General features: G+C 33.6%; 2 protein-coding genes across 5 annotated transcripts; both read right to left on the reverse strand.

Moving 5' to 3' along the window:
* Positions 1 to 344: 344 nt before the first annotated feature.
* Positions 345 to 13116, reverse strand: LOC7453935 (E3 ubiquitin-protein ligase BRE1-like 1). 4 transcript variants are annotated; one of them, XR_002980428.2, is made up of 20 exons: positions 12590 to 12756; positions 11448 to 11609; positions 11218 to 11302; positions 10198 to 10467; positions 9941 to 10102; positions 9346 to 9539; positions 9171 to 9254; positions 8858 to 8977; positions 8570 to 8756; positions 8319 to 8479; positions 8165 to 8236; positions 5998 to 6074; positions 5406 to 5600; positions 4795 to 4867; positions 4629 to 4715; positions 3776 to 3913; positions 2462 to 2664; positions 2228 to 2393; positions 806 to 1051; positions 345 to 599 (listed from the first exon to the last, which is right to left on the reverse strand). XR_002980428.2 is itself a non-coding variant. In XM_024595373.2 (19 exons), the coding sequence occupies exons 1-19, from the start codon at positions 12701 to 12703 to the stop codon at positions 920 to 922; spliced, it is 2640 nt and encodes an 879-aa protein (XP_024451141.2). In that variant the 5' UTR covers positions 12704 to 13116; the 3' UTR covers positions 345 to 919. The 4 variants fall into 4 exon arrangements, 2 of the variants coding, with proteins under 2 accessions (XP_024451141.2, XP_024451140.2); XR_002980427.2 differs by having other exon boundaries at positions 698 to 1051; XM_024595373.2 differs by having other exon boundaries at positions 345 to 1051; positions 10198 to 10425; positions 12590 to 13116.
* Positions 13117 to 17128: 4012 nt separating this feature from the next.
* Positions 17129 to 18735, reverse strand: LOC7483815 (type III polyketide synthase A). The gene is made up of 2 exons (XM_002302475.3): positions 18323 to 18735; positions 17129 to 18216 (listed from the first exon to the last, which is right to left on the reverse strand). Exons 1-2 carry the CDS (start codon positions 18654 to 18656, stop codon positions 17252 to 17254), a joined length of 1299 nt encoding a protein of 432 aa, XP_002302511.3. The 5' UTR covers positions 18657 to 18735; the 3' UTR covers positions 17129 to 17251.
* Between the last annotated feature and the right edge of the window lie 3894 nt (positions 18736 to 22629).

Genomic DNA, 22629 nt, shown 5'->3' on the forward strand with positions numbered 1-22629 from the left:
GAAGCCATGGCGAACCATCTCATGTAAGCTTAAAAAACCAAACCCATTTGAGACCAAGAGCATGCCTTCTCAAAGAAAAGGCAGTTCTTTAGCTTTTTACTATCACAAGGGCCACGGCGGTTTCCCACATCAACAACCCCGTATGTTCACTGGCTTTTTGAGCAAAAACTCCATTATCCATTTCCCTCCTCATTTTTCCATGAAAAGGGTATACCTCCACCACTGAACACACCCCCTCAATTGCTCAAAAAATTTCAGAAAGAAAGCCATCTTGAGTAAATAACAATCGTTGAAATAAAACCCTATCCCATTCCCTTTCAGCAGCTTGTACATAAACGAGGCAATGCTGAACGCATCAGGCACAAACTATTTATTATAAATGTCATTAGTTTATAAAACAAAAATGTAAACTGACATTTCTGCGACCTAATGCATGTTCTAAAACCTGTACAGTCAAAAATTCAGTTCCATAACAGCTATTTTCACTAGATGGAGAAAAACTGACATCTAATGCAAGAACCAACTCTCGTTGCTATGCCAAGATGGCTTGCACAACGTCCAAGGCCTTCCACCAATGGTATTTCTTCAATTCTGATCATCTGCAACAATAAACCGAAACAATCCAGTGGCCCCAAACAGTTAATTAAGAAACCAACATCATAAATACATCGAAGTCAAGAAACTAAATGAAATCAACCTAGAATTAAATCTACAATGATTTGCACAGGGACGATATGGACAGGAACTGCACTGGTTCCTATCAGGATTGTCTCAACAATTCTCTAACATAAGAATAGGCATGTACCACCGGGCATCCATAGGTCAAGGTTCTGATAAGGACAGACAGCCTCATTGGAACCTGAATTTGATGACAAGTGTCATGATCAAACCACATGGTACACCTCATTCCCTTTCCCCCTCAGATATAAACAAGCCTCACGTCATTATGCCCAAAACTCATGCTACATACTGGACACTTGCGGTGACGGCTTTCCAGAATTCTCTGTACACAAGTGTTGCAGAACAAATGGTAGCATTTTGTTATGACAACCTGGTGGGAAAATAAAAAAATTAGAATCGCTATGTGATATATAAGAAAGGATAAACACTGAAGAAAGATCCATTCATATAATTGATTCACATACATATCACAAGATTTTGGAGGATCATTAATCCATTTCAATAAACACAGTAACAGTGAAAAAGATCTCTATGAGATGAACATAATCTATATCTCTCCTTTCTTTGGTTAGGAACAATTCAATAGCTGGCTTTAGGGATCTTAACTATTCTAACATGGAACCATTTTTGCCCTATTAGTTAACAATCCTGAATCCCGATGGAACTCAAGCACCTACTATGACAATAAACAATTAATCAATTGCTCAAAAAAATTTTAGAACCTCTAAGCAAATACAGCAGAGAGGATACATCCATCGAATTCCAATAAGCCTCAATCCTAAACTTGTTGGGGTTGCTACAAAGAACCTTCTTCTCCACTCTTTTCTGTTTTGGGCCCACTTTATGACAACAATTTTTTTACCTCTTCAGACCAATAGATTTTTTGCCCAATTTTCTATTCCTTTAGTCATACACCAATCCAATTACTTTCACTTTCTAGATAATACATTGACAGGTCCACCTATGTCAACTCATCAACCCCTCCCTTGAAGATTCAGTTATTTCTTTTTCAAGCCCGTTATTTCCCTTTCAAGGCACTACACATGTCAAATGAGTAGAAATGCACTGCCAATCCTTTCCATTGAAATGTTCCTTGCTTGAAACTACTGCTATTGTCACCCAGTAATTAAGTTCTAGTAAGAGCAAAAAAGGCTGAAAATAATATTTTGCTAGTAAATGTGAACCAGTTGCCTTTCTTTATAAGCAAGTTGGACCCGAAACTTACAATCCAACATCATCACTTCATAAAATTCAGCCCCCCTGATGGGAAACTTACTATATGTATGATGTGTGTGTCAAACTTATTGAGAATTTTAGTGAGTTATAGCTGCATTAGCAAGTTCCATTTTGTTTGAGAACCACATGCTGCATGTTCTCCATTGCATCATGTTGAAAGAATATTTAACTAATGTTTTGTTAATGCTTTGCAAGTCCTCTTCTAATATCCAGATATCCAACTAGCAAGGCCAGTTTCAATCATCAAAACTTCCTACAGGAAAACAGGACACCAAATCCCACAAATAACAGAACAGGGATTGCATGATACCTCTTTAGGTCTGTCAAGACAGATACTGCACTTAACTATTTCCCTGTATTCTTGAAGCTCCTGCTGAAGTTTTTCTACAATAGAAGACCCCTCTGTCTGTGCTTGAAGACGAGAAACCTTTCTCCTTACAACTTCCAACTCCTCTTCCATTCTCCTCTTGTCAAACCTGATAAACAAGATGTGAATGTCAGCACTTGGTACAAATAGGAAGCAGGATGGGATTTATTTCATTACCTCTCTTTCTCCAGATCTATCCGCAGCTCCAGCAGTGCAGATTGACTTCTTTCAACTCTAGATTGTGAATCCTCCAACGACTCTCTTGCTTGACTAGATGATCTTCCCATATCTAGCAATTTCTTTTGTGTATTTTCCAGAGTAACTGACCTTTGAATCTTATCTTCCACAAGTTTATGAACCTGGTCTGAGCAGAATTTTGACTGCAAAGCAGATGCATACAATACTGATTATACACATGTCCTTGGTACTTTAAGCTTAAGATTAAATACCTTTATTATCAATTAATTAACCTAACCTAGTGAGAGCTTTTGGAAGAATACATAATTTTCCTTGGTGATTTTATTTTTCTTATTTGGTATAGGAATTCTGATGCTAGTTGGGTTTTATAATAGTTATATCTTTCAATAAGGATTCCTTTTCGTTTTAAGGATTAGAATTTAGACCTATAACTATTATAAATAGGCTACCTAGCTTAATATTTAGACCTACAGGATTGGAATTTTTGTTATTATTATCAATCAGAATACATCCAAGAGGTTGTCTACAAATCCTAAACCTATTTTTCTAGTTGTAACTTCAATTTTTTCTACTAGTTTTATCCGTCAATTTTCTATTCTTTTCTGTTTTGAGTTGATTTCTATTCCCATGCTACATCACCTAATGTTTATACTGAAAAATCATTAACCTGATATTAGTTCATTAACTAGGAGACATGCCTATCCTTATCTAATACTAAGAGAAGTAGTGAAGTACCAAGGCTACGTTACCATGTACATAGTGAAAACATTTACAAGACACTCCTCAATTCTTAATCTAGGGAAAAAAAAAGATATGGATGGAGAATAGAATAATAGAGCATGGCCTACCTGATGCCAAGATATCCATCCCATTCTTTTATGAAAATATTCATCTATGTTCATTTTATTTAGAAAGTAAAAAAGAAAGGTATAGCTGAAAGAGAAGTTTGTTTAAATTAAAAAATAATCATCATCTAAAGTAGACAAACCTAAGGAAAATAAAGAAAGACAAATTAAATATTTATAAGTTATTTATCAATTGAAAAAAATAAGATTTTCAAATTAAAAGTTATTTTCTAAATCACATACTAAGAACACAAGGATTTAGTATTGTTCATAAAAGTTCTTACTATTTCTTTATTTGAGAATGTCTTGTAAAAGTTAGTTTGATAGCATTAACTGAATTGTTGCATTTCCTTCTCATTTATTTTATATATACTTTGGTTACTATATGATATGCATGAATACTCTTATATGCAAGGCATATGCCAAACTAACTAGTTCTAAGAAATACCTGATCTTCTATTCTTGCAGCTTTCACATAAAATAAATTGAGGGAAATATTGGCTTGCTGAATCTCCTTTTCCATGATTTGTTTGTCCATGAGCAGAGAACCATGCATTTGTCTTGCTCTCACACCCTCTAAAACAAGCTGAAACAAGAATAGCATGAACCAATAAATCATACTCTCGAGCACATATATGTCACACAGAACATAATGACTTTACTTGAACTGTAAGATTAATTCATTCTCACATCAGGAAGAAAATGCAAGCAAAAATACATTTACATAAATACAAGAGCTGCATCATGACAGGGCAGGTAAAACCATGTTTAGTTTACAAGTTCAACACTGTCACGTGTTACAACTGGCTAAGCATAACCTTAAAGGTTCTAGGATGAGGGAGACTCAGCAAAGATGTCAAAAATATGCAACGGAATAAAGAACCTACTACAAGGTACAAACTATTAGTACATCTCTTTTCAGTTTCAGATATCAAACCTAATTGGTTTCTATAGAGATTACAAACCAGTAGAGTAAAACATGTCTCCATGCCTATGAAATCAAGAATATCCAGCTCAGATTTAGAACTGTCAAACCACATGTAAGGTCAGATATTAAACATTTTCCAGTTCATATAGCAAGATCTAGAAAAAAGAGTTCACAATCCAAGTCTTGCAAACTGGAAAGCTTACATGAATATGAAAATCTCAAAATACAAACTGCCAATGCAAATACCAATATCACGTCCTACAGTAAAGCAGAACACAAAAGATAGACTGGGGTCTTAAACGCTAACAGCAAAAAGACACCACATGCAACTTAAACAATCTACTGATGACTGGTTACGGAATATGCCACTCACCTTAATGTTATAGTCATCTCTCTCTGTGATTTGCTGCAACAGATGTTGATTTTGAGTTTGCATGTCATCATATGCTTGACCAATTGTCTGAAGCAAAACCAAATAAGCAATCTTAAACAGATGCATTATTGCATTGCAAAAAAAGCCTGCAATTAAATTAATTGACCTCTATTTCAGATAAGTAGGCCTCGTTTCCTTCATTTTTTGATTTCAGGACATCAGAAAGTCTAGACATATCCCTGAATAGCAAAGAATCAACATTTTCAAACAGTAGTCTCCAATAATTAGTTATGTTAGAATTCAAGGTAAGAAAAAAATGTTAGGCCCACCAATTAACTGAAAACAATAAAGATTAAAGAACGATTGCTCAAAGGAAAGGTTCTTATTTGATAATACAACTACAAAATGTAGTTCAGAAAAATTGTTGAACAAATGAAACCGCGATCATCTAGTAAATAAATGTCTGCTTATCTAATAGCACAAAAAGAGAACGTTTCTTTTGTTCTTCTTCCTGTGTTGTTTATGCATGCGTGTGAATTAATTTCAGAACTTCACAAGAAAATAGCGCGCATCTTCTTCAGGAACACATAAAAATAAAAGCAATGAAGCTTTGGCTTGGTGGTATTCAAGCCAATAAAGAACTTCCCTCCAATTAGAACTGACAAAAGGACATCCAAGAAAAAATAAATGAGTTCACCTAACAAAAGATTGATTTCAGCATCTTCAATAGAGGCTCTACAATAGGATCAAATTAGTTCCAAAACTTCATGAATTTACCTTTTAGAAGCTTCTAATTTCTGTCTCAAATCAGCAATCTCAGCTTCCGCAGCAGCTAGCCTTTGCTGGGATCTGGCCTCAGCTTTGTTTGCTGTCTTCACTCGTGATTCCAAATTATGCTCATCAAGAGAGGATTTAAAACTTTGAACTTGAGCCCTTGCCTCGTATTCGAGATCCCTAGCTTCTAAGACATCCCTACATTTGCAGAATATAAATTTCTAAACCACCATATAATTTCACATAATCTAAACACCAATGACAAGATAAGGGAGTAAACTGGAACATGCTAATAATTAAATTTAATCAAATGCTTCACAATAATGATAAGCAAGACCCACAGCTGCCATTGTATCTTAAAAATAATGATTATACGCTTCTGCAGAGAGTCAGATACCAAATTTAAACAGAGCACAGTCATTCAATTTACTTCAATTTCCAGCGTGAAGCAACTACAAATTCTTTCAAACACACTGAATATACAAACTAAACTCTGTAGCTGGTTGAACATCAATTAAAAGTTCAGTTGAACAAGCTAGTCATTATAAATTCAATAGCTAGTACGGGGAAACAGAATGTATAGAAAGACCCTGACCTTGAATAAGTGGATTCACCCCGATACATGTCCAAAATCAGTTTCAACTCCAGTTCACTTTCCTTCAGATCTTGGACCTGCAACCAAGGGAAGGGGTTTTGATTGCTAAATCAGATGATATCAGTTTACTTACCTTAAATTTAGAAACCAATGCCCATCATAAATTCTTCTAACCCTTAATAGAGAAATTTCTAATAGATCTTGGCAAAATGATAGAGCTGTAAATGAGCTGAGCCACTCGTGAGTCGCTCGAAGCTCAGCTCACTAAGGGCTCGGTTCGAACTCATTTGTTAAGGCATAACGAGCTTCTACACTCAAAATGTAAACAAGCCACGCTTGAGCTTAGCTAAGCTTGGCTCATAAACGTTCATAAGCCAGGGCAGTTAGACTCGTGAATTAGGCTTCCAAACAAGCTTGTTTAAAAGCTTACATATAAGCTTGTGAAAGGAAAAACAACTTAATAAGATATTATAAAATAAACCAATTTAGTATGTAATAAAAAGCATTCTTTCTATGAAATAAATTTAGCAATTATATTTGTATTTGTTATATGAAGGAGTTCATAAAACTTTTATGATATTGCAATCACATGAGTCATACGCATGTCAAAGTTTGAGCCTAGCTCATTTATAGGCTCATTAAATAACTGAGACAAGCCCAAGCCAAGTCAAGCCTGGGACTAACAAATTTTAAACAAGTCAAACTTGAGCCTCATAATTTAGGCCTGTCATGAACACGAACTGAGCTTGAGCCTTGCTAAAATTAGACAATCTGAGCTTGAGCACATCAAAGCTTGACTCAGCTCATTTGCAGCCCTACAATATGTTTGGTGGAGCAGTTCTCAGAGAATAGGCTTAAATTTATTAGCAATTTAATATTCCTAAAAAAAAAAAAAGATAAGCTCACAAGGAATAGAGAACTATACTTAATCCAGTAGAACAAGTTTGAAGTTGATGATGAGTTGAATGCTCCGAGAGGCATAGTATTTTTATACAAGCGAAAACATAATTGAGGAAATAATCTACTCTTTACTCTTTTAAGAATTTCTTGTGTTTTGGGTTCGCAATATTATAAATTACATTTGGATGCAGTTCTTAAGACAGTCAACAAATTTGGTTTGAGTTTCTTCAGCTAGAGTAAACGGAAACAATGCCTATATATTTTAAAATTTCTTCACTTTGCCTAAAGAAAAGAACCTCCAAAGCAAATAAAGAAGAGAATCTTAATTCATGACATATCTACTCCTGTGGCAAAGACACTCGAACGCTACTAACTGAAATTTATATCTAATCCTCGCTGTAATCATCTGGTGCTACAAGAAATCAAGAAAATAACTGAGGAAGAGAACATAATGAGATATGCAGACAACTTGGGTCAAATCCAGTGGAGAATTTTCTACACGGCCAATAAAATACCACCAAAATTGGTCGTTGCAAACTTGTTGGGTGTTCAAATGATGCTCCAATTAGAAATACAAATTATAAATGCATCAATAATATACCCCACATGAACAAAGATTTGTTTCCTCAAAAGCAAAACGGGCCCTAAGCAATAGCAAACTAAAAACAAGTCAGATGGGACTAAAATGGATCTATTCTCTCCTACGTTCTTGTGGCAAAAATTTGATGCATCTAGCTAAAGGAACACAATGGACAAGTTTTTCATCTGGTTATCAAAATTCACTCTCTTTTTTTATTGAAATTTAGGAATTCTTCAACACCAACGAAAAGGAAGGCATATCCATGGAAGTCTTGAAGTATAAATTATTGAAAAATATCAAAGGGAAAACTTGGACCTATGACCCATTAAAAAAAGAGAGAGAAGGAAAAAAAATCAGAATTTGCAACTGGCATTTGAGAGATCCTATTAGAAGCGAACACTAAAAAAAACTGACTGTCAGAAGATTATAACAATATAGGATAATAAGCACGTCGAGATAATGTCAGATAAAAGGATTTAAATGATAGAATTCCCTAACAGTGACCAATGAGTACACAGCCTGCAGAACTATTACGAACAGCTTTCTTTCCATTCAAATATGACTTCCCTGATGACCAAGGTCATACAATCCTTAGGCTGAATAAAAGATGGCTTTGCATTCATTAGAACAAGACCCCAAAAATTTTAACAAAATGAAATAAAATAACATAGTAGAATGGAAACATACCACAGACTGCAACTTATGTATCTCGGTGTTTTGGTTTGTGGATCTGGCAGACAAATTTTCACACTCTTTGGCCTGTTTCAGAAAAACAAATATTAGTGCCCATTAACTGAATTAAAGGAAAAGAATATAAAGGCATGCACCAGAATGTGCCCACCTTCCTATCCAGAACAGTAGAAAGAGACTGCCCATCAGCTCGCAAAGAATGAATATCAGAAGAAGCGTCTTTGGAGTTACTTAATTGGCGTTGCATAGAGCTCATTTCCTCAGGAAATGAGGAAACCAAGGCTTTGAATTCAGCTATGATTTCTTTTCTTCCTGAAATAGAGAGTACTTATCAGGCTTTGAGCACAGACCAAGAAGCAGCGAGAATTACAAGACACATAAAAGCATCCAGCAGAAACACACCAGGCTCTCTAGATGCCTCTTCCAACTTGGTCTCAATCATGTTTCTTTCATTAATCTGTTTTTGTATTTCTTTCCCTAAAACAGCAATTCTAGAATCCACAACTGCAGTAGATCTTCGACAAACATCAACCAAGTCATTTTTCACATTTAATTCTCTTTCCTTCCAGACAAGGTTATCCTTCTCAACCTGTAATTTCCAGGTAAGAAAATATTGTCAGCATCAGCAACTAATCCATGCAAGGAATATTGCAGACTCAGGCATAAATGAAACTACCGACCAGTTACAACCTGAAGTTTCTCAATTAAGGCCCGATATTGGAGAACTTCTGATTTTGATTTCTCTAGTTGATCTCTCACCAAGAGGTAGGCTTGTGATGAAGATATACTCTTCACATTCTTCAACAAGTTCTGTAAACCAAAATATCCCCATTCCACTTCTATTATTATTAATAAATAAAGCTGCATTTCATTCTATTTACGTTACTGAAGAAGTGAATCTGCAGTTAAGGCATAGTCATTTAGAAGGAGAACTAGGTCTGCATTGACACCATGACAAGGTATTAAGACCCATCCCCCTCTCCCAAAAAAAAAAAAAACCGACCTGCAAATTGGATAGCTTCTGTAATATTTTTAACCTTTCTTCGTGAAGATCTTTTAGTTCTTGTAGTCGAGAAGAAGCTTGGTCCTGTGGAACTCAAATTGATTAACATGCCTTTCTCTTTCCATTCAAAAAATTCTCAAGAACAAATCCAATAAAATAAGAGTCAGAAACTCACTAAAAGCTCTTTGACAGCAGACTCCATTTCTTGCAGATCCTTTTGTTTATCCCTAACCTTATCACCACCAATGTGCTTACTTCCCAAGTTTAAGACTGGAAAGAATGCCCCTTTTGTTGCATCTCTCTCTGCTTTAAGGGTTGCCAATTTACAGTTGCTGTCTTTCAGTTCTGCAACTGCAATCTCCAATTCACCTATGGAAAACAAGCAAAAGCAAAACATTCAAACTTATAAAAGCATATCAGTCAAAGCATTAGCTGCAAACAATAATAAGGATTCGACATGCCAGCAAATAATGTTTCGTGCCAAGCGAATGAATAGCAAACAAATGCAGAATCACATCAGAATTAGTCAATAACTGTAGAAAGCGAGAACGGCCACCCAATATGCCAAACCCTAAGACCACATATACATGACATGTAATTAAATGTGCTGTGGTGTACTGGTGAACATATAGAAATAGACAGGCCCTTAAAAAAAAATGGCAAGCACACTTACCAATGCATATATCTTAAAAAGGATGTGCTACATTAGTTTCAATAGAGGAAGCTCTCAGATGGTTGTTAAAGGATTCAAACTCTTAAGATGATGTTACCTTTTAGATGCTTAAGCTCTGCTTTATTTTTTGCATCAGCGTCTCGATGGTTCTGCAATTCCATTGCCAGTGATTTGTGCTTCAAATGAAGGTCACTTAGCCCAGACCTCAAATTCTTAAGTTCCATCTCCAATTCATTAGATGTCATTTGCCTACATGCATCTAGCAAAGGAGAAAATGCATAGGAAGTGAGACAATTCTAAAGGAAATAGCCCAAGAAAAATACAGCACATAGACCAGTGCCAATATACTCTTACCATCTTCTGGAAGCTGTTTCAAAACTGCTGCATGTAATCCATCCTTCAGATGCCAAAGGCCATTGATTGTATCCACTATATTATGTACAACATTTTTATTCTTTTCAAAGGCAGTTTCTATATCCACTTCCATCTGATCAGGGCAATTATTTGAAGAGGAACTTTCAGTTGCACCAGTTTCCATAAGTCGGCTAAGGAATGCATCCTTGAGAAAAGATGAGCTCTCATCTGAAAGGAAATTTAGAAACCCCCTATTATATGACACCCTTGCTTTAACAAAAAAAAAAAACAATAATTCCCAGTCAATATTACACCACCAGTTCACTAAATTTTGTGTTCACTGTGAAAGAAAACTCGTGTATCAAATCCACCCAGAAGGGCGCCAACTTTTCCTACATGCTCACTTTGAACTGCATAAAACAGCGTATACATTGGTAAAAGAAGCCCCTCCAAACCAAATCACACACGCATATACTGCTGAAACCCACCCACACAAGCGACCATGAAAGCCTACACACACATGCATAGTGCCAAAACCTAATACTTGTGCCAAAACCCACACACCCCAATCTACTGACAAAGGCATATAAATTGGCCAAATTTTTTTTGCAAATTCAAACCAACTTTCAAGACCATTAGCAACTCATGGTTATTATATACAATTAAAGTTGAAAAATAATAATTTCAAACGAAGAGGCAGACTACTTAAGAAAGGTTCCTTACTGTAATCAAACAAGTAAATAGAGGGGAGCAAAATAAGCACACATACAAAGCCAAGAATCGCCAAGTATGGCCTGTACAAAATAAAAATTTCAAGAACTATATTATGTTGTGTGCCAATAGGTGGATTCTTATTCACCTCATACAATTTTCTCAAGAATATATATATTAGCCATAATTGCTATCGCAAGAAAGCACAAGCTAGGAATGGATAGCTAGCATTCATGCTATCTAAATATTAGTGAGACTGAGGATAAAAAAACAAAACCAGAGAAAAGTAATAGATTACAGGTTCCTCACCTTTTGTAACTGGTATATGTTTGACATCTTGCCCATTGCTCCACTCTCTTGTGCGGTTGGAACACGTTTCCAAGTCACTAACCAACTATTGTTAAGAACGTAGTCAATGTTTACCCAATTACTAAAAGGTATTGTATGGATAAATCAGAGAGATACCTTATATTTTGAATTCCCAAAAGTAGAGTATTAAAGGAAAAGTTAATAAGAAGAAAAATAAGGTAAGAAATTACCACTTCCCAAGACTTGTTGACAGCGTTTAATGTGGAATTGTATGGTTGCTGTTTCTCCTTCAGTTGAGAGAACCTGTTTCCTAGTGCAAAATGCTCAACCTTCTGAGCCTCCAACTTCTGTTGAAGCTTTTGATTTTGGTATTGAAGAACAGTGGTATCAAGCTACATCATCAAAAGAAAACGTGAGTTCACAACAAACAAGCTACTCATTAGTGACATTACATTTTGGCAAAGTTATAGATATAGAAATTACTAAGTGCAGTACTATATAAGGCTTCTAAAAAGCCATATTACCCAGCACTAGAAAACTTAAAAAATAGAAGCTAAGTAGTTACAGCCATCAAGCACCAGAGCTAAATAACTTCACAGATAAATGATTCGAGGAAATAAAGAGAGAACATGCTGCTTGGAAAAGTGTAGTTGACCATAAATAGAGGAGGAAAGACAAGTACAATATTAACAGACCATCAGACTTCAATTCTCAACAAACACAGATAGAAAAGAAAGGACTATACATTGTGCATATATTCTGATGAAGCTCTAGATAATAACTAAAAACAATTAACAGATAAGCCAATTCTCATACTTAGCTCCCAATTCTAGAAATTATTTACCATGTTCTTCAGCTGTTTCTGCAGCATTTCCAGACAACCACATAGCATTAATCCCATGTACAGATTTTAGAAAGAGATTAATTGCATGCTCATTGGACTTAGATATCCGTTCATTCAGTTACCATGATATGCAAGTAAATTGCAAGAAGCAAATTGTGGACAATCCAAAAAAATCAAAATTCGACGTGTGACACATTAGAAAATGTTAAGATAGTTTGCTTAACGAGTCAAAGGTTATAAAAGTAGATAAAACAAATACAAACAGCCCTGCAAAACTCAGATTCAATCACATAATCTAATTTAACATACCAAAAACACATAATTCTCCAAATGATGTAGCCCATAACCCTAACTAAAAAGCTACAAGAGTAGCAATAAAACCATAATTAACTACAAGTCCATCAAACATACAGGTAATCGGATAAACTAAGATCACAAAAACCATCAGATTCACAAAACAAAACAGAACCCACATAAGATCCCTCTAAACCACAACAAGAGCAACAAAAATTCCGAAAAAGCCCCAACCTTTTTGTCCTCGGATAAATGCGAGAACGGCTGCTTTTTAGCCATAGCAGCAGGTGGAGATGATATAGAGCTAAAGTGACGCCGTTTTCTGTCTGGCTCCCCTGTACTCCCCATTAAAACAAAACCCGAAACTCCCTCCCCGCCCCCGCCCCCGCCCCCGCCCCCGTCCCCGCCCCGGCCCCAGCACCCCAACAACTTCACTCACATTAACAGACAGGAGGTCGCATAAATTTCAAAAAACCGTGATTCAAAACAGATGACACCCTATATTTCCCGAAACCCTAACTCAAGCCACCAACCAAGTTGTTTGGTTTTCTTTTCACTAAAAAAAAAAAAAACCCTAACCAAAGAGTCTACACTCACTTTGGATTTCTTTGATTTCCTTTTATTATTAATAATTAAAAATTAAAAGGGGAAAAATATGAGATTTTTCTTTCTCTCTTCGGTCTCAGCTGGAGTGCGAGAGGGAGAGGAATTTGCTTGTTTGTTGTAACTGTGACTTTTTTTAGCAGCATAAAGAGAGCGTGAAATTCCGTGAATGTTAGAAGGGTAGTTTTGGGAATTAAATGCGACCGGTAGGAATCTGTGCTCTGATGGAGTCACTAGAAGGTGAGTGGAATCAAGTGAACGCTGGAATTTGATTGGTGAAAAAAGGGAGAGAATTCTGGGGCTTCATGTTTTTGGGTATCGTTGCCCTTCTTTCACTTATCAACTGTTTATTTTTTTCGTATCCATAGTTTCTCTTAGGTTTAGGTTTAATCCCGTTTGTTTACTGGAAAATAATTTTTTAAAAAAAAGTGAATTTCAAAAAAGTATTTTCTGATATTTGGTAGTGTAATGAAAAATAAGTTGGAAAACACTTTCCAGTATTTGGTTATGTCATGGAAAATGAACTGGAAAATAACTTATTAATGTTTATTTTTCTCAAGTTTATTAAAATAATAAGGAACAAATCTTACAAATTAAAAAGTTGAATGAGAATGAAATTGAAAAAAAATATAATTTCATAAATTATCTCAAATAAAATAAATAATAATCAAAATAATAGAGATCAAATCTAAAAAATTAAAAAACAAAGGTGAAGAAATTAAAATAATAATAATTAACATTTCATAAATTATTTCAAATAAAATAAGTAACAATCAAAAGAATGAGGACCAAATTTGATAGATAAAAAATTTCAATAAAAAAATGATAAGGAAAAAACAAATAGCAATTATAAAAATAAGGACCAAAATTAATATAAAAATTAAATTTTAAGAGATGAAATTGAAAAATAAATATTCAAAACAAATTATATATAGCAATCAAAAGTTTGAAGATCAAATTTGATATAATCAGCAAATAATGACATCTCTAAATTTTTCACAACTTCCAGAAAGTGTTTTCCGCCCAAATTTTCCAGGAAAACACTTTCCTGAAAACCAAGCCAAATTTTCCTTTGACTGGAAAGTGTTTTCCGTTGACCAACTTTTCTAATGACAAACAAACACAGGAAAGTTTGGAAAGTGGTTTCCCGGAAACCACTTTCCGGAAAACAAACACAGCCAAAAGGAAAAACACTTTCCTGGAAACCAAACCAAATTTTTCTTTGACTGGAAAGTGTTTTTCGTTGACCGGAAAGTGTTTTTGTTGACTGGAAAGTGTTTTCCGTTGACCGGAAAGTGTTTTCCGTTGACCAACTTTTCTAATGGCAAACAAACACAAGAAAGTTTGGAAAGTAGTTTTTCAGAAAGTGAATTCCAAGAAATAAACATGGCCTTAGTTTTTTCTTTAACTTTAACTTAATTTAATAATTTATGGTGCAAAATTAATTTCAAACCAAATTGATTTGATAAAATATTAGATGAATGTGCGAGCAGGTTCGTATACGAGGTTTATTTGTAAACAATCCTCCTCCGTAGGCGGGCAACTACAAATTATTATTAACTAATTTTAACTAAAAAGATTGGACTTCTAACATTGTACTTCATTGTTCATATATTAAAAAAAGATTGAACTTCTATACACACCTATAGACTACATTGAGTATTGAGTATATAGGTGCCTCGTGCTATACTAAAGACGTAATAAAAAAAAAATTAATGTTAAAATATAATATTCAAGTAACAATAATATGAAACAATTCAGTTAAATTAAATAAAACACGGCCTGTAATTAAGATTGAAAGAACCCGTAAAAAGAAAAACGAAAGGAAATTGTAAAGTTTAAGGTCTAATAACCTAATGTCAAGGATAAAAACAAAAAAAATAAAAAAAATACTACACCAAAGAAGAAAACTTGAGTTAGCTTGGAGTAACTTGACGAGCCAACAACCCGCAATATAAGATCGGGATAAAGGATGACCTAGTAAAAAAAACCAAAGTTAAAAAAAATTTAAAAAAACCTTGAGTCAATATGGGTTAACTTTACCAACCCACTCTCGGAATAACCAAATAGTAAGAAAAGTGAAAAAATAACAAAGCTCAAGGGCAAATAATTTAATGTAAAATGATGAAATTGAAAAAAAAATCATAAAAAATCAAGGAAAAAAATTTGAGTCAACTCAGGTTAACTGGACTAATCTGCCACACACGACATTTAATCGGGATAAAAAAAATAAAAGACCTCCAAAAGAATGGCCTAACAAAAAAAAGCTCAAGTTAAATAAAAAACATTTGTGAATGAAAGTGCATGTTCACCCAGGTTAGCTTGACCAACTCACTCTCGAGATAACGAAACAGAAAGATAAGCGAAAAAATGATAAAGCTTAAAGGAAAATAATTTAATGCAAAATGATAAAATTAAAAAAAAATAAAGCCATGAAAAAATGAGGAAAAAAAATCGATTCAACCCAGGTTAACTCGACTAACCTGTCAATTGCAACATGAGATCGAGATAAAAAAAAAAAGACTTTCAAAAGAAGAACCTAGTTAAAAAGATCGAAGTTAAATAAAAGAAACATTGAGTAAAAAAATACAAATTAACTCGGGTTAACTTGATTAGCTCGCACACGAGATAACAAAAAAAATATGAAAAATTCACGTAACTCAAGGGCTAATAATTTAGCGCCAAAGTATGAAATTATTAAAAAAATCAATTTTATAAAAAAAATTGAGGGAAAAAATATAAAACAATCATAGTTAACTTGACTTATCTATTACCCGAGATATAAGATGATAATAACTCAACAAATCCATTTCATACATTCTATCATGCTAAAAAACAGCCAATAATTACTTTCATTTATGGCCTTCTTGGAAACCTATATTCATACATTTTTAGGCTGTCATGATAGTCAATATGTTTTTAATATTGTAATAGCCCTTGTTTTTCACGTGTTAGGGCTGTTATAATAACTTTACCTTTCTCTCATTTGAGTTATTGTAACAACCCTAATTTTCATGAATTCAGGTTGTCATGACAACTTGTTCTTTCACATACAAAACAGCGACACATTATTTTGATATGCATGTGTGTGTCTATATATATATATATGGATTGATGAACAAAATGTTTTTTCTTAAATAGTGATTCTAGTTTAAAAAATATTTTCACTAAAAATAGTCAAGTGATATGTTAATAAGAAAATTGAATTTAGATTTGAAAAATATATGTTTCTTACTTGTTTCGAATAGTTTGAGTTTTTAACAAGCTTTTATGATAATTATCACTCCTTTTTATTATAAGTGGCCTTCTAATTAAAAAAAAAATAGGGTCATTTTCATTTTTCTTTTGCAAATACTAAAATTTTTTTAAGGTGATATTATTGATTATTTTATGGATAATTATGTATTAACATGATAAGCGTAAATTTAATAATAATTTTTTTTTTATTAATATTGAATGAGAATAAAATATTTATATCAACAAAAACTTAAAACCCGTGGAAAGAATTCTGTAAAAATACCTTGAGTTATTGTAGATTAAAATAATAAAATTATTATTTTATCTTTTTTAAAAAATAAATTGTCTATCAGAGCTAATTGGCATTTTTCACATAGTTCATTGATATTTTAGAATTGATGAAGAATAACTTAGTCTTTTCATATCTTTTTGCATAATATAATTATTTAATTGCTCAGGTTTTTTGATACTTTACTTTTCTGATCGTATAGGCTTATTCCTTTTTTTTATTTATTATTATTATCGTATGATTTTGGAGGCAGTTTGATATTTTAATAAATATATAAAAAAAAAAAAAGGAAAAAGGAAAAGCTGTTACTTCATCCAATGGCATAGCATGTTCGAAGTTCAATCCATCTGAGGAAAAGGAATAAAGGCAAGAATAGACCTTTTACAACACCGAAATACCAAGTCCGAAAGCTTGCTTTCCTAGTCAATGAAGCATGTTAGTAACATACACCTCGAGGCTTGCGTTCAGGACAAGCCCTGGGTCGTCGGTTACAGAAAAAAACACAGTAAAATGATAACTGAGAAATCAGTCCAACAATGTTTCCCTAGAAAAGTTGGCTTTCCCTTGAGAAAAGAAAGTTAATATCTCCATGGACATGCTGTTATGAAAAAATTCAAATAGAAAGAAAATTAAAAGCTCAGTCCTCTATAAATTTCCCAGATTTCATTTCCTTTGATTTGCTACTTCAGAAACAGCATATAAGTCTAGCTTCATGCTGAAAATGAAAAATAAAAACCAAATGCATGTCATGTAGCTGCAGGATTTAATTATAAGCTACGAAGCAGGATGCCTTCAAAAGTAATGCCTGGTCCAAAAGCCAGGGCAAGTCCCCACTCTCCCCCTCCTCTCTTCAACTCATCCCTCATATATTCCAAAACATAGACTATAGTATTGCTGCTGACATTTCCGTAGTCCATTAGAGCCCTCCTGCTGCATTCTAGCTTCTCTTCGTTCAATTTGAGCTTGCTCTCTAACCGGTTAAGTATTGCTGGTCCACCAGGATGGACAGCCCAGAACAACTCGTTGAAGTCAGTTAGACCAGCCTTTGACATGAGCTTATTGCAAAATTCTTCAATATTATCTTCAATCTTCTGAGGAAGGTCCCTCCCAAGCTTGAAATGTATGCCCTCTTCAGAAAGGCGTCCATCGATCACATTCTGGGTACCTGGCAAGAATTGTTGAACTGAATAGTTGAGCTCCATGAAAGGAGACTCTTTACCTATTACAGGGTTGGCTCCGATAATCACAGCAGCAGCTCCATCACCAAAGAGCGCAGCCCCCACAAGGTCGTAAGGGCGTGCCTTGCTAGGAGGGCGAAAACCAAGAATCGTGGTCTCAGAAGTAGTTAATAAAACACGGCTTCCTGGATTGTTTTCAGCTATGTCCTTGGCAACTCTGAGACCAGTGACACCACCATAACAGCCTAGGAAGTAAAGCATTACACGGCCAACATCATTCCTTAGTCCGAGCTGACTGGCAAGGTAGAGATCACCACCTGGCAAGCGTACCTCACTAGAAGAAACATACACAATATGGGTGATATCTTCTACCGACCCTCCCCATTCATTTATGCAAGCCATGCTTGCTTTCAGAGCCATCTCAACAACTGCTGGATTCGCTATCTCGAGCCTTTGCCTGATTGTCGGAGTGCCCTCTGTTGCAAGTTCAGGGTATTTGTCTAGTATCTCCCTGGACATGACTGTGTATCTTGTCTTCACAGTAGTGGTTTTACCTAGCAAAAGAAAATTAATGAAATTAAAAGTTTGAAAAACCTGCCATACAATGGAACCTACTAGAATTGCTCCTCTACCATCAATGGGTTTAGCCATTTCACTTACAAAGTCTCTCCAGTTTCTCCTTAATCGAAGCATCATCGCACTTGGTGTCACGTATATAGCCCTCCACCAAGCATTCTTGAGGAATGAGTTGGCTGGGGAAGGCCTTGCCGATTGCCAGTAATGTTGCCTTGCCTAAAGTGGGTGCACGCCGACTGGGAGTGGTACAGTGCTTTGAAGCCCCATTACTGTCACTTTCAGACATCTTCAATAGGTTTAGGAAGAAGATAGTTCGGTACAAAGAGATTTTAATGGAGGAAATATCACAACGCGGGGGATTATAAACGAGAGATAAACTTGTTCTTGGAGAAAGGTTGGTGTGAAAGATGAGAAGCATGAAAAATTAAAAATGTCTACTGGTAATTTTTCTACTTTTTGTGGTTGGAAGCATGAATGCTTCAAGACGGTGACCATTGTTTCCTCGTTGAACCACCTCCAACTTACCTTCTTTTTCAGTATAAAAATTGAGAAAAACAGGTAAGTAAAGCTCGTGGACTTGTAAAATCGCAGGACCACACCAGGCAACAAGTAGCATTTATGTGCATTTTTATAGTACCTTGAAGGAATGGCATTGACACTTCTACCAATACTGGTGTGAAACGAATTATTTTCACAGTAACAAAGAGGTTCCTCTGTGTGAAACTAATTGCATCTGACCAATGAATTTCCAGCTGCTTATCTCCATGAACGAAGATGGAAAATAAGAGAACATAAATTCTGGTAGAGTTCTCAAGTCCATCCACGAAACACCTTCAAAAGTTCAATTCTCTAGAAATTATTCGCTTGGTTTCATTCTGAAAAAAAAAATCGATTTTATTATTTGTGAAAAGTTAAAAATAAAGGGAACAAGAATTATAGTGAGGCAAAAATACATGCATTTTTTTACACGTGCATTCAACACCATTTAATTTTTTTTTTGCCCCCTTTAGTTTGATAATTATAATTTTTTTATTTGAAAATTTATTTTGTTCGCATTTAGTTTATAAAGAGAGAGAATTGTCAAAAAAAAAAAAAAAAAAACATAAGGAAAAGAGAAAGTGACTGGTTGACAACATTTTATCGACTAAAAAGTTGATCTTAATATCAATTAATTCTATTTTATAAAAAGAATTCCATTAAGATATTTTTTAAACCTTTATCTTGTCAGAAAAAATAGATAGGAATTCTAAAAAAAGTTTGAGTTTGAGTTGATTTTTCAATTTTTTATCAATTCAATTCTAATTTAAAACTTAAAATGGGTTTATTGAAATCCTTAAGGTGTTTCTTAAATATTTTTAGGTTAAAAATAGGATTTTTAGATCCTAAAAGTCAGAAACTCGACTTTTTGACCACCTAAAATGGTTGGAGTTAAACTAGTGGACGGTGTTATATTTTCCATTATAGATGGGGGGCTATCTATAATTTTAAAAAATAAACAGACTATGAAATTTCATAAAAATAAATTAGAGAGCCAAGAATACTAGGTTGACTTTATAAGCACAAGCACATATAGCCTTCTTTGTTTTGGGTAAGGGGTTCACCCATACAGGTTCATAAGTTGTTTTTATAATAGCTTTTTGCTTATATTTTTTTTTTTAAAAAAAATTTATTAAAATAAAATAACTTTTATCGCTACTCGATATTAATTAATTGGGATCTCCAAAAATTAGAGGGGATTGAAAAAATAGAGTTGACACCAAGTAATTAAAAAAAACTAAAACTCTTAAGTTATGTTTAAAAGAAGATAGACATCACCCTTATTACATCTTTTTAAATAGAATATTATCTTAGCTGTGTTTTCTCCTAAATTTATTCTACGCATGTCATCGACTATCCTAATTATTTTTTGAGCTTTATTTGTAATAAATTTGATGTTAGTATCTAAAAATATGAGACTTGTTGAATGGGCCACTCATGAAATTTTTTTTTGACATCCATCCATAAAAATATAAGACTCGTCGACTAGGTTATTCACGTAAGTATTCGTCCCTAAAAATAGAAATCTCATCGATTAAGTCATTCATAAAAATTTAATGCCTAACCTTAATAATAGAAGACTCATCGACTAAGCCACTCATGAAGAATTCAATGTCCATCCCTAAATATAGGAGACTAATCAACTAGGTCATTTGCGAAAAATTCTACGTCCATCCCTAAAAATAAGACACTCGTCGACATAATTTTTATTCTTGTTTAAAAATAAATATCCACACACTCATGCATGCGCAAAAAAATACAGCTTAGTTTTATGAAATAATACTAACACTATTGTGATGCTACTAAAAAATTAAAAAATAAGGCATGGGTGAATAGTAATCCTTTTTGCAAAAATAAATCTGTACACACCCATGCATATGACAAAACAATTTTATAAAATATATCTAATGCTATTGCAAAGAAAGAAAAAATAAAAATAAATTAAATTAAAAAAATACACGAGTGTAAAGTTATTGAAAAATAAAAGTTTTCACACATTTTATTTATTTTTACTCTGGAAACATTTTTTATCTGACCTGTAAACTAGTTTTAGTACTTTGCCTTACCTTCTACAGGGTCTTGACATGTTATAATTCTGTAAGGTAAAATAGAAAAGATATTAAAAAAATAAAAATAAAACCATCTCGAATATATTTGGCATACAAGTTGCTCAATTCATCTGCGTCCATTGGTGTTGTTGTTTTAACTTTCAAGCACAAAGATGAACATCGACCAATCATGGAATATCCGTGACAAACTTCTCCACTGTGTGACTTATTTTAGGCTGCGTTTGGCAGTTATACCGTGTTTGTTTGGCAGTTAATCAAATATATTCATTAACTATACTGTAAACCAATTTCTATCAGAGATTCAGAATATGACACTCAAGTTTGCTGATCAGAGATATTTTATGGAGAAGAATGGTGTTATTATCCTCCAGGTTTAAGATAGAATAATTATAGTTCGAAGCCGAGAAAAGCCTCATTCCGTTGTGATTGGACGGAGTTTGCACGGGACAATAATTCGGAAGGAGGTGATGTATGTGTGTTTGAGCTGATTAAGAACATAAGGGTGCGCGGAGCAAACCGTGTTTTTAAAAAATTCAATTTTTTTTGATTAAAATTTAATATGTTTTGTATTTTTTAAATTCTTTTGATATGCTAATGTTAAAAATAATTTTTAAAAAATAAAAAAACATCATTGACATGTATTTCAGCACAAAAAATTATTTGAAAAGCAATCACAACCACACTGCTAAATACTCTGTAAGGCATCTAAACTTAGATAGAACCTTGTGAAGATGCGAGTCGCAGCCCCTCTTTCGGTAAGTTAGGAATCAAGTGATTAATTGCATAATCCATTAACAGAAACTATTTGGTGATATGTTTTAATTTATTATGCATTATATATAATAATGAATTGATGTTTTTTTCATTGAAAAAAAATCACAAGATTATCTTTTAGGGATAAAATAGTCTTTCCATTAAGTTCATTTGTTATTTTAGATTTGTTTAGAGATATTTTAGTTTTTTCATAATTTAGTATAATATAATTACTTTATTACTTTTAAAAGGAAAAAACAAAAACTTTCATCCAAGGGATTTATTGGAATTTCATTTTTCTCTCTCTCTCCAATGCGGTCAAAGTGTGATTTGATAATTTAACTAATAAAGAAATAATAACAAAAGGAAAAAATTGCAAGCACATTCGAAGTGAGCCACCCCACCATATTCGGGAGGCACGCGAGGTTGCTCATGAAGGTGAAGAACCAGCCTTTTTAATGTTTTCATGAGGGTGAAAAACCAGCTTTTTTTTTCTTTTTTTAAGTTTGTTTTTTTTTTATTTATCTTTCAATATTTAGTTTATTTAAAGATTGCAAATTTTATATATATATATATATTTTTATATTATTTTTCCTAATTTTAAAAACTACAAGAGTTATCTCGAATCTTTTATTTATCATTTATTATTATTTTTAATCATATTATTAAATTAAAAATTAGTTGATCGAATCAGGTCAATTATCATAGTTTTAAATTTTTCTTTATTATTTAAAAACACTAGTATGAGTCGTGTCATGGCACGAAACCATCATTCTAGGTTTTGAGCTATTTTTTATTTTTTTAAATGATTTTTTTTTTCATTTTAAGCCTCTTGTATTTGGTTAGTTTAAATTGAGATTTCTAATTTAGTTTAATTTAAATTCTATGGTATTGTCATATGTTCATGCCCCAAATCAAGAGTTTTATGGGTTAAATATGGTGGGTTCTAGTCGATTTAATGTGTTATCATTTTAATATTTTTGTTTAAAAAATATCATCTAATATATCATCATCTTAATATTTTAAAATTTT

This window comes from Populus trichocarpa, chromosome 2, assembly GCF_000002775.5.
Source record: "Populus trichocarpa isolate Nisqually-1 chromosome 2, P.trichocarpa_v4.1, whole genome shotgun sequence".
Lineage (NCBI taxonomy): Eukaryota > Viridiplantae > Streptophyta > Magnoliopsida > Malpighiales > Salicaceae > Populus > Populus trichocarpa.

Coding starts and splice junctions, on each gene's coding strand:
- LOC7453935 (XM_024595372.2), bottom strand. CDS start 12,703: ATGGGGAGTACAGGGGAGCCAGACAGAAAACGGCGTCACTTTAGCTCT. Junction 11,303..11,447: donor TCAACAAGTCTTGGGAAGTG/GTAATTTCTTAC, acceptor TCTTAACAATAG/TTGGTTAGTGACTTGGAAAC. Junction 9,255..9,345: donor CTGCTGTCAAAGAGCTTTTA/GTGAGTTTCTGA, acceptor TGAGTTCCACAG/GACCAAGCTTCTTCTCGACT.
- LOC7483815 (XM_002302475.3), bottom strand. CDS start 18,656: ATGCTTCTCATCTTTCACACCAACCTTTCTCCAAGAACAAGTTTATCT. Junction 18,217..18,322: donor GGAGAAACTGGAGAGACTTT/GTAAGTGAAATG, acceptor TTCTTTTGCTAG/GTAAAACCACTACTGTGAAG.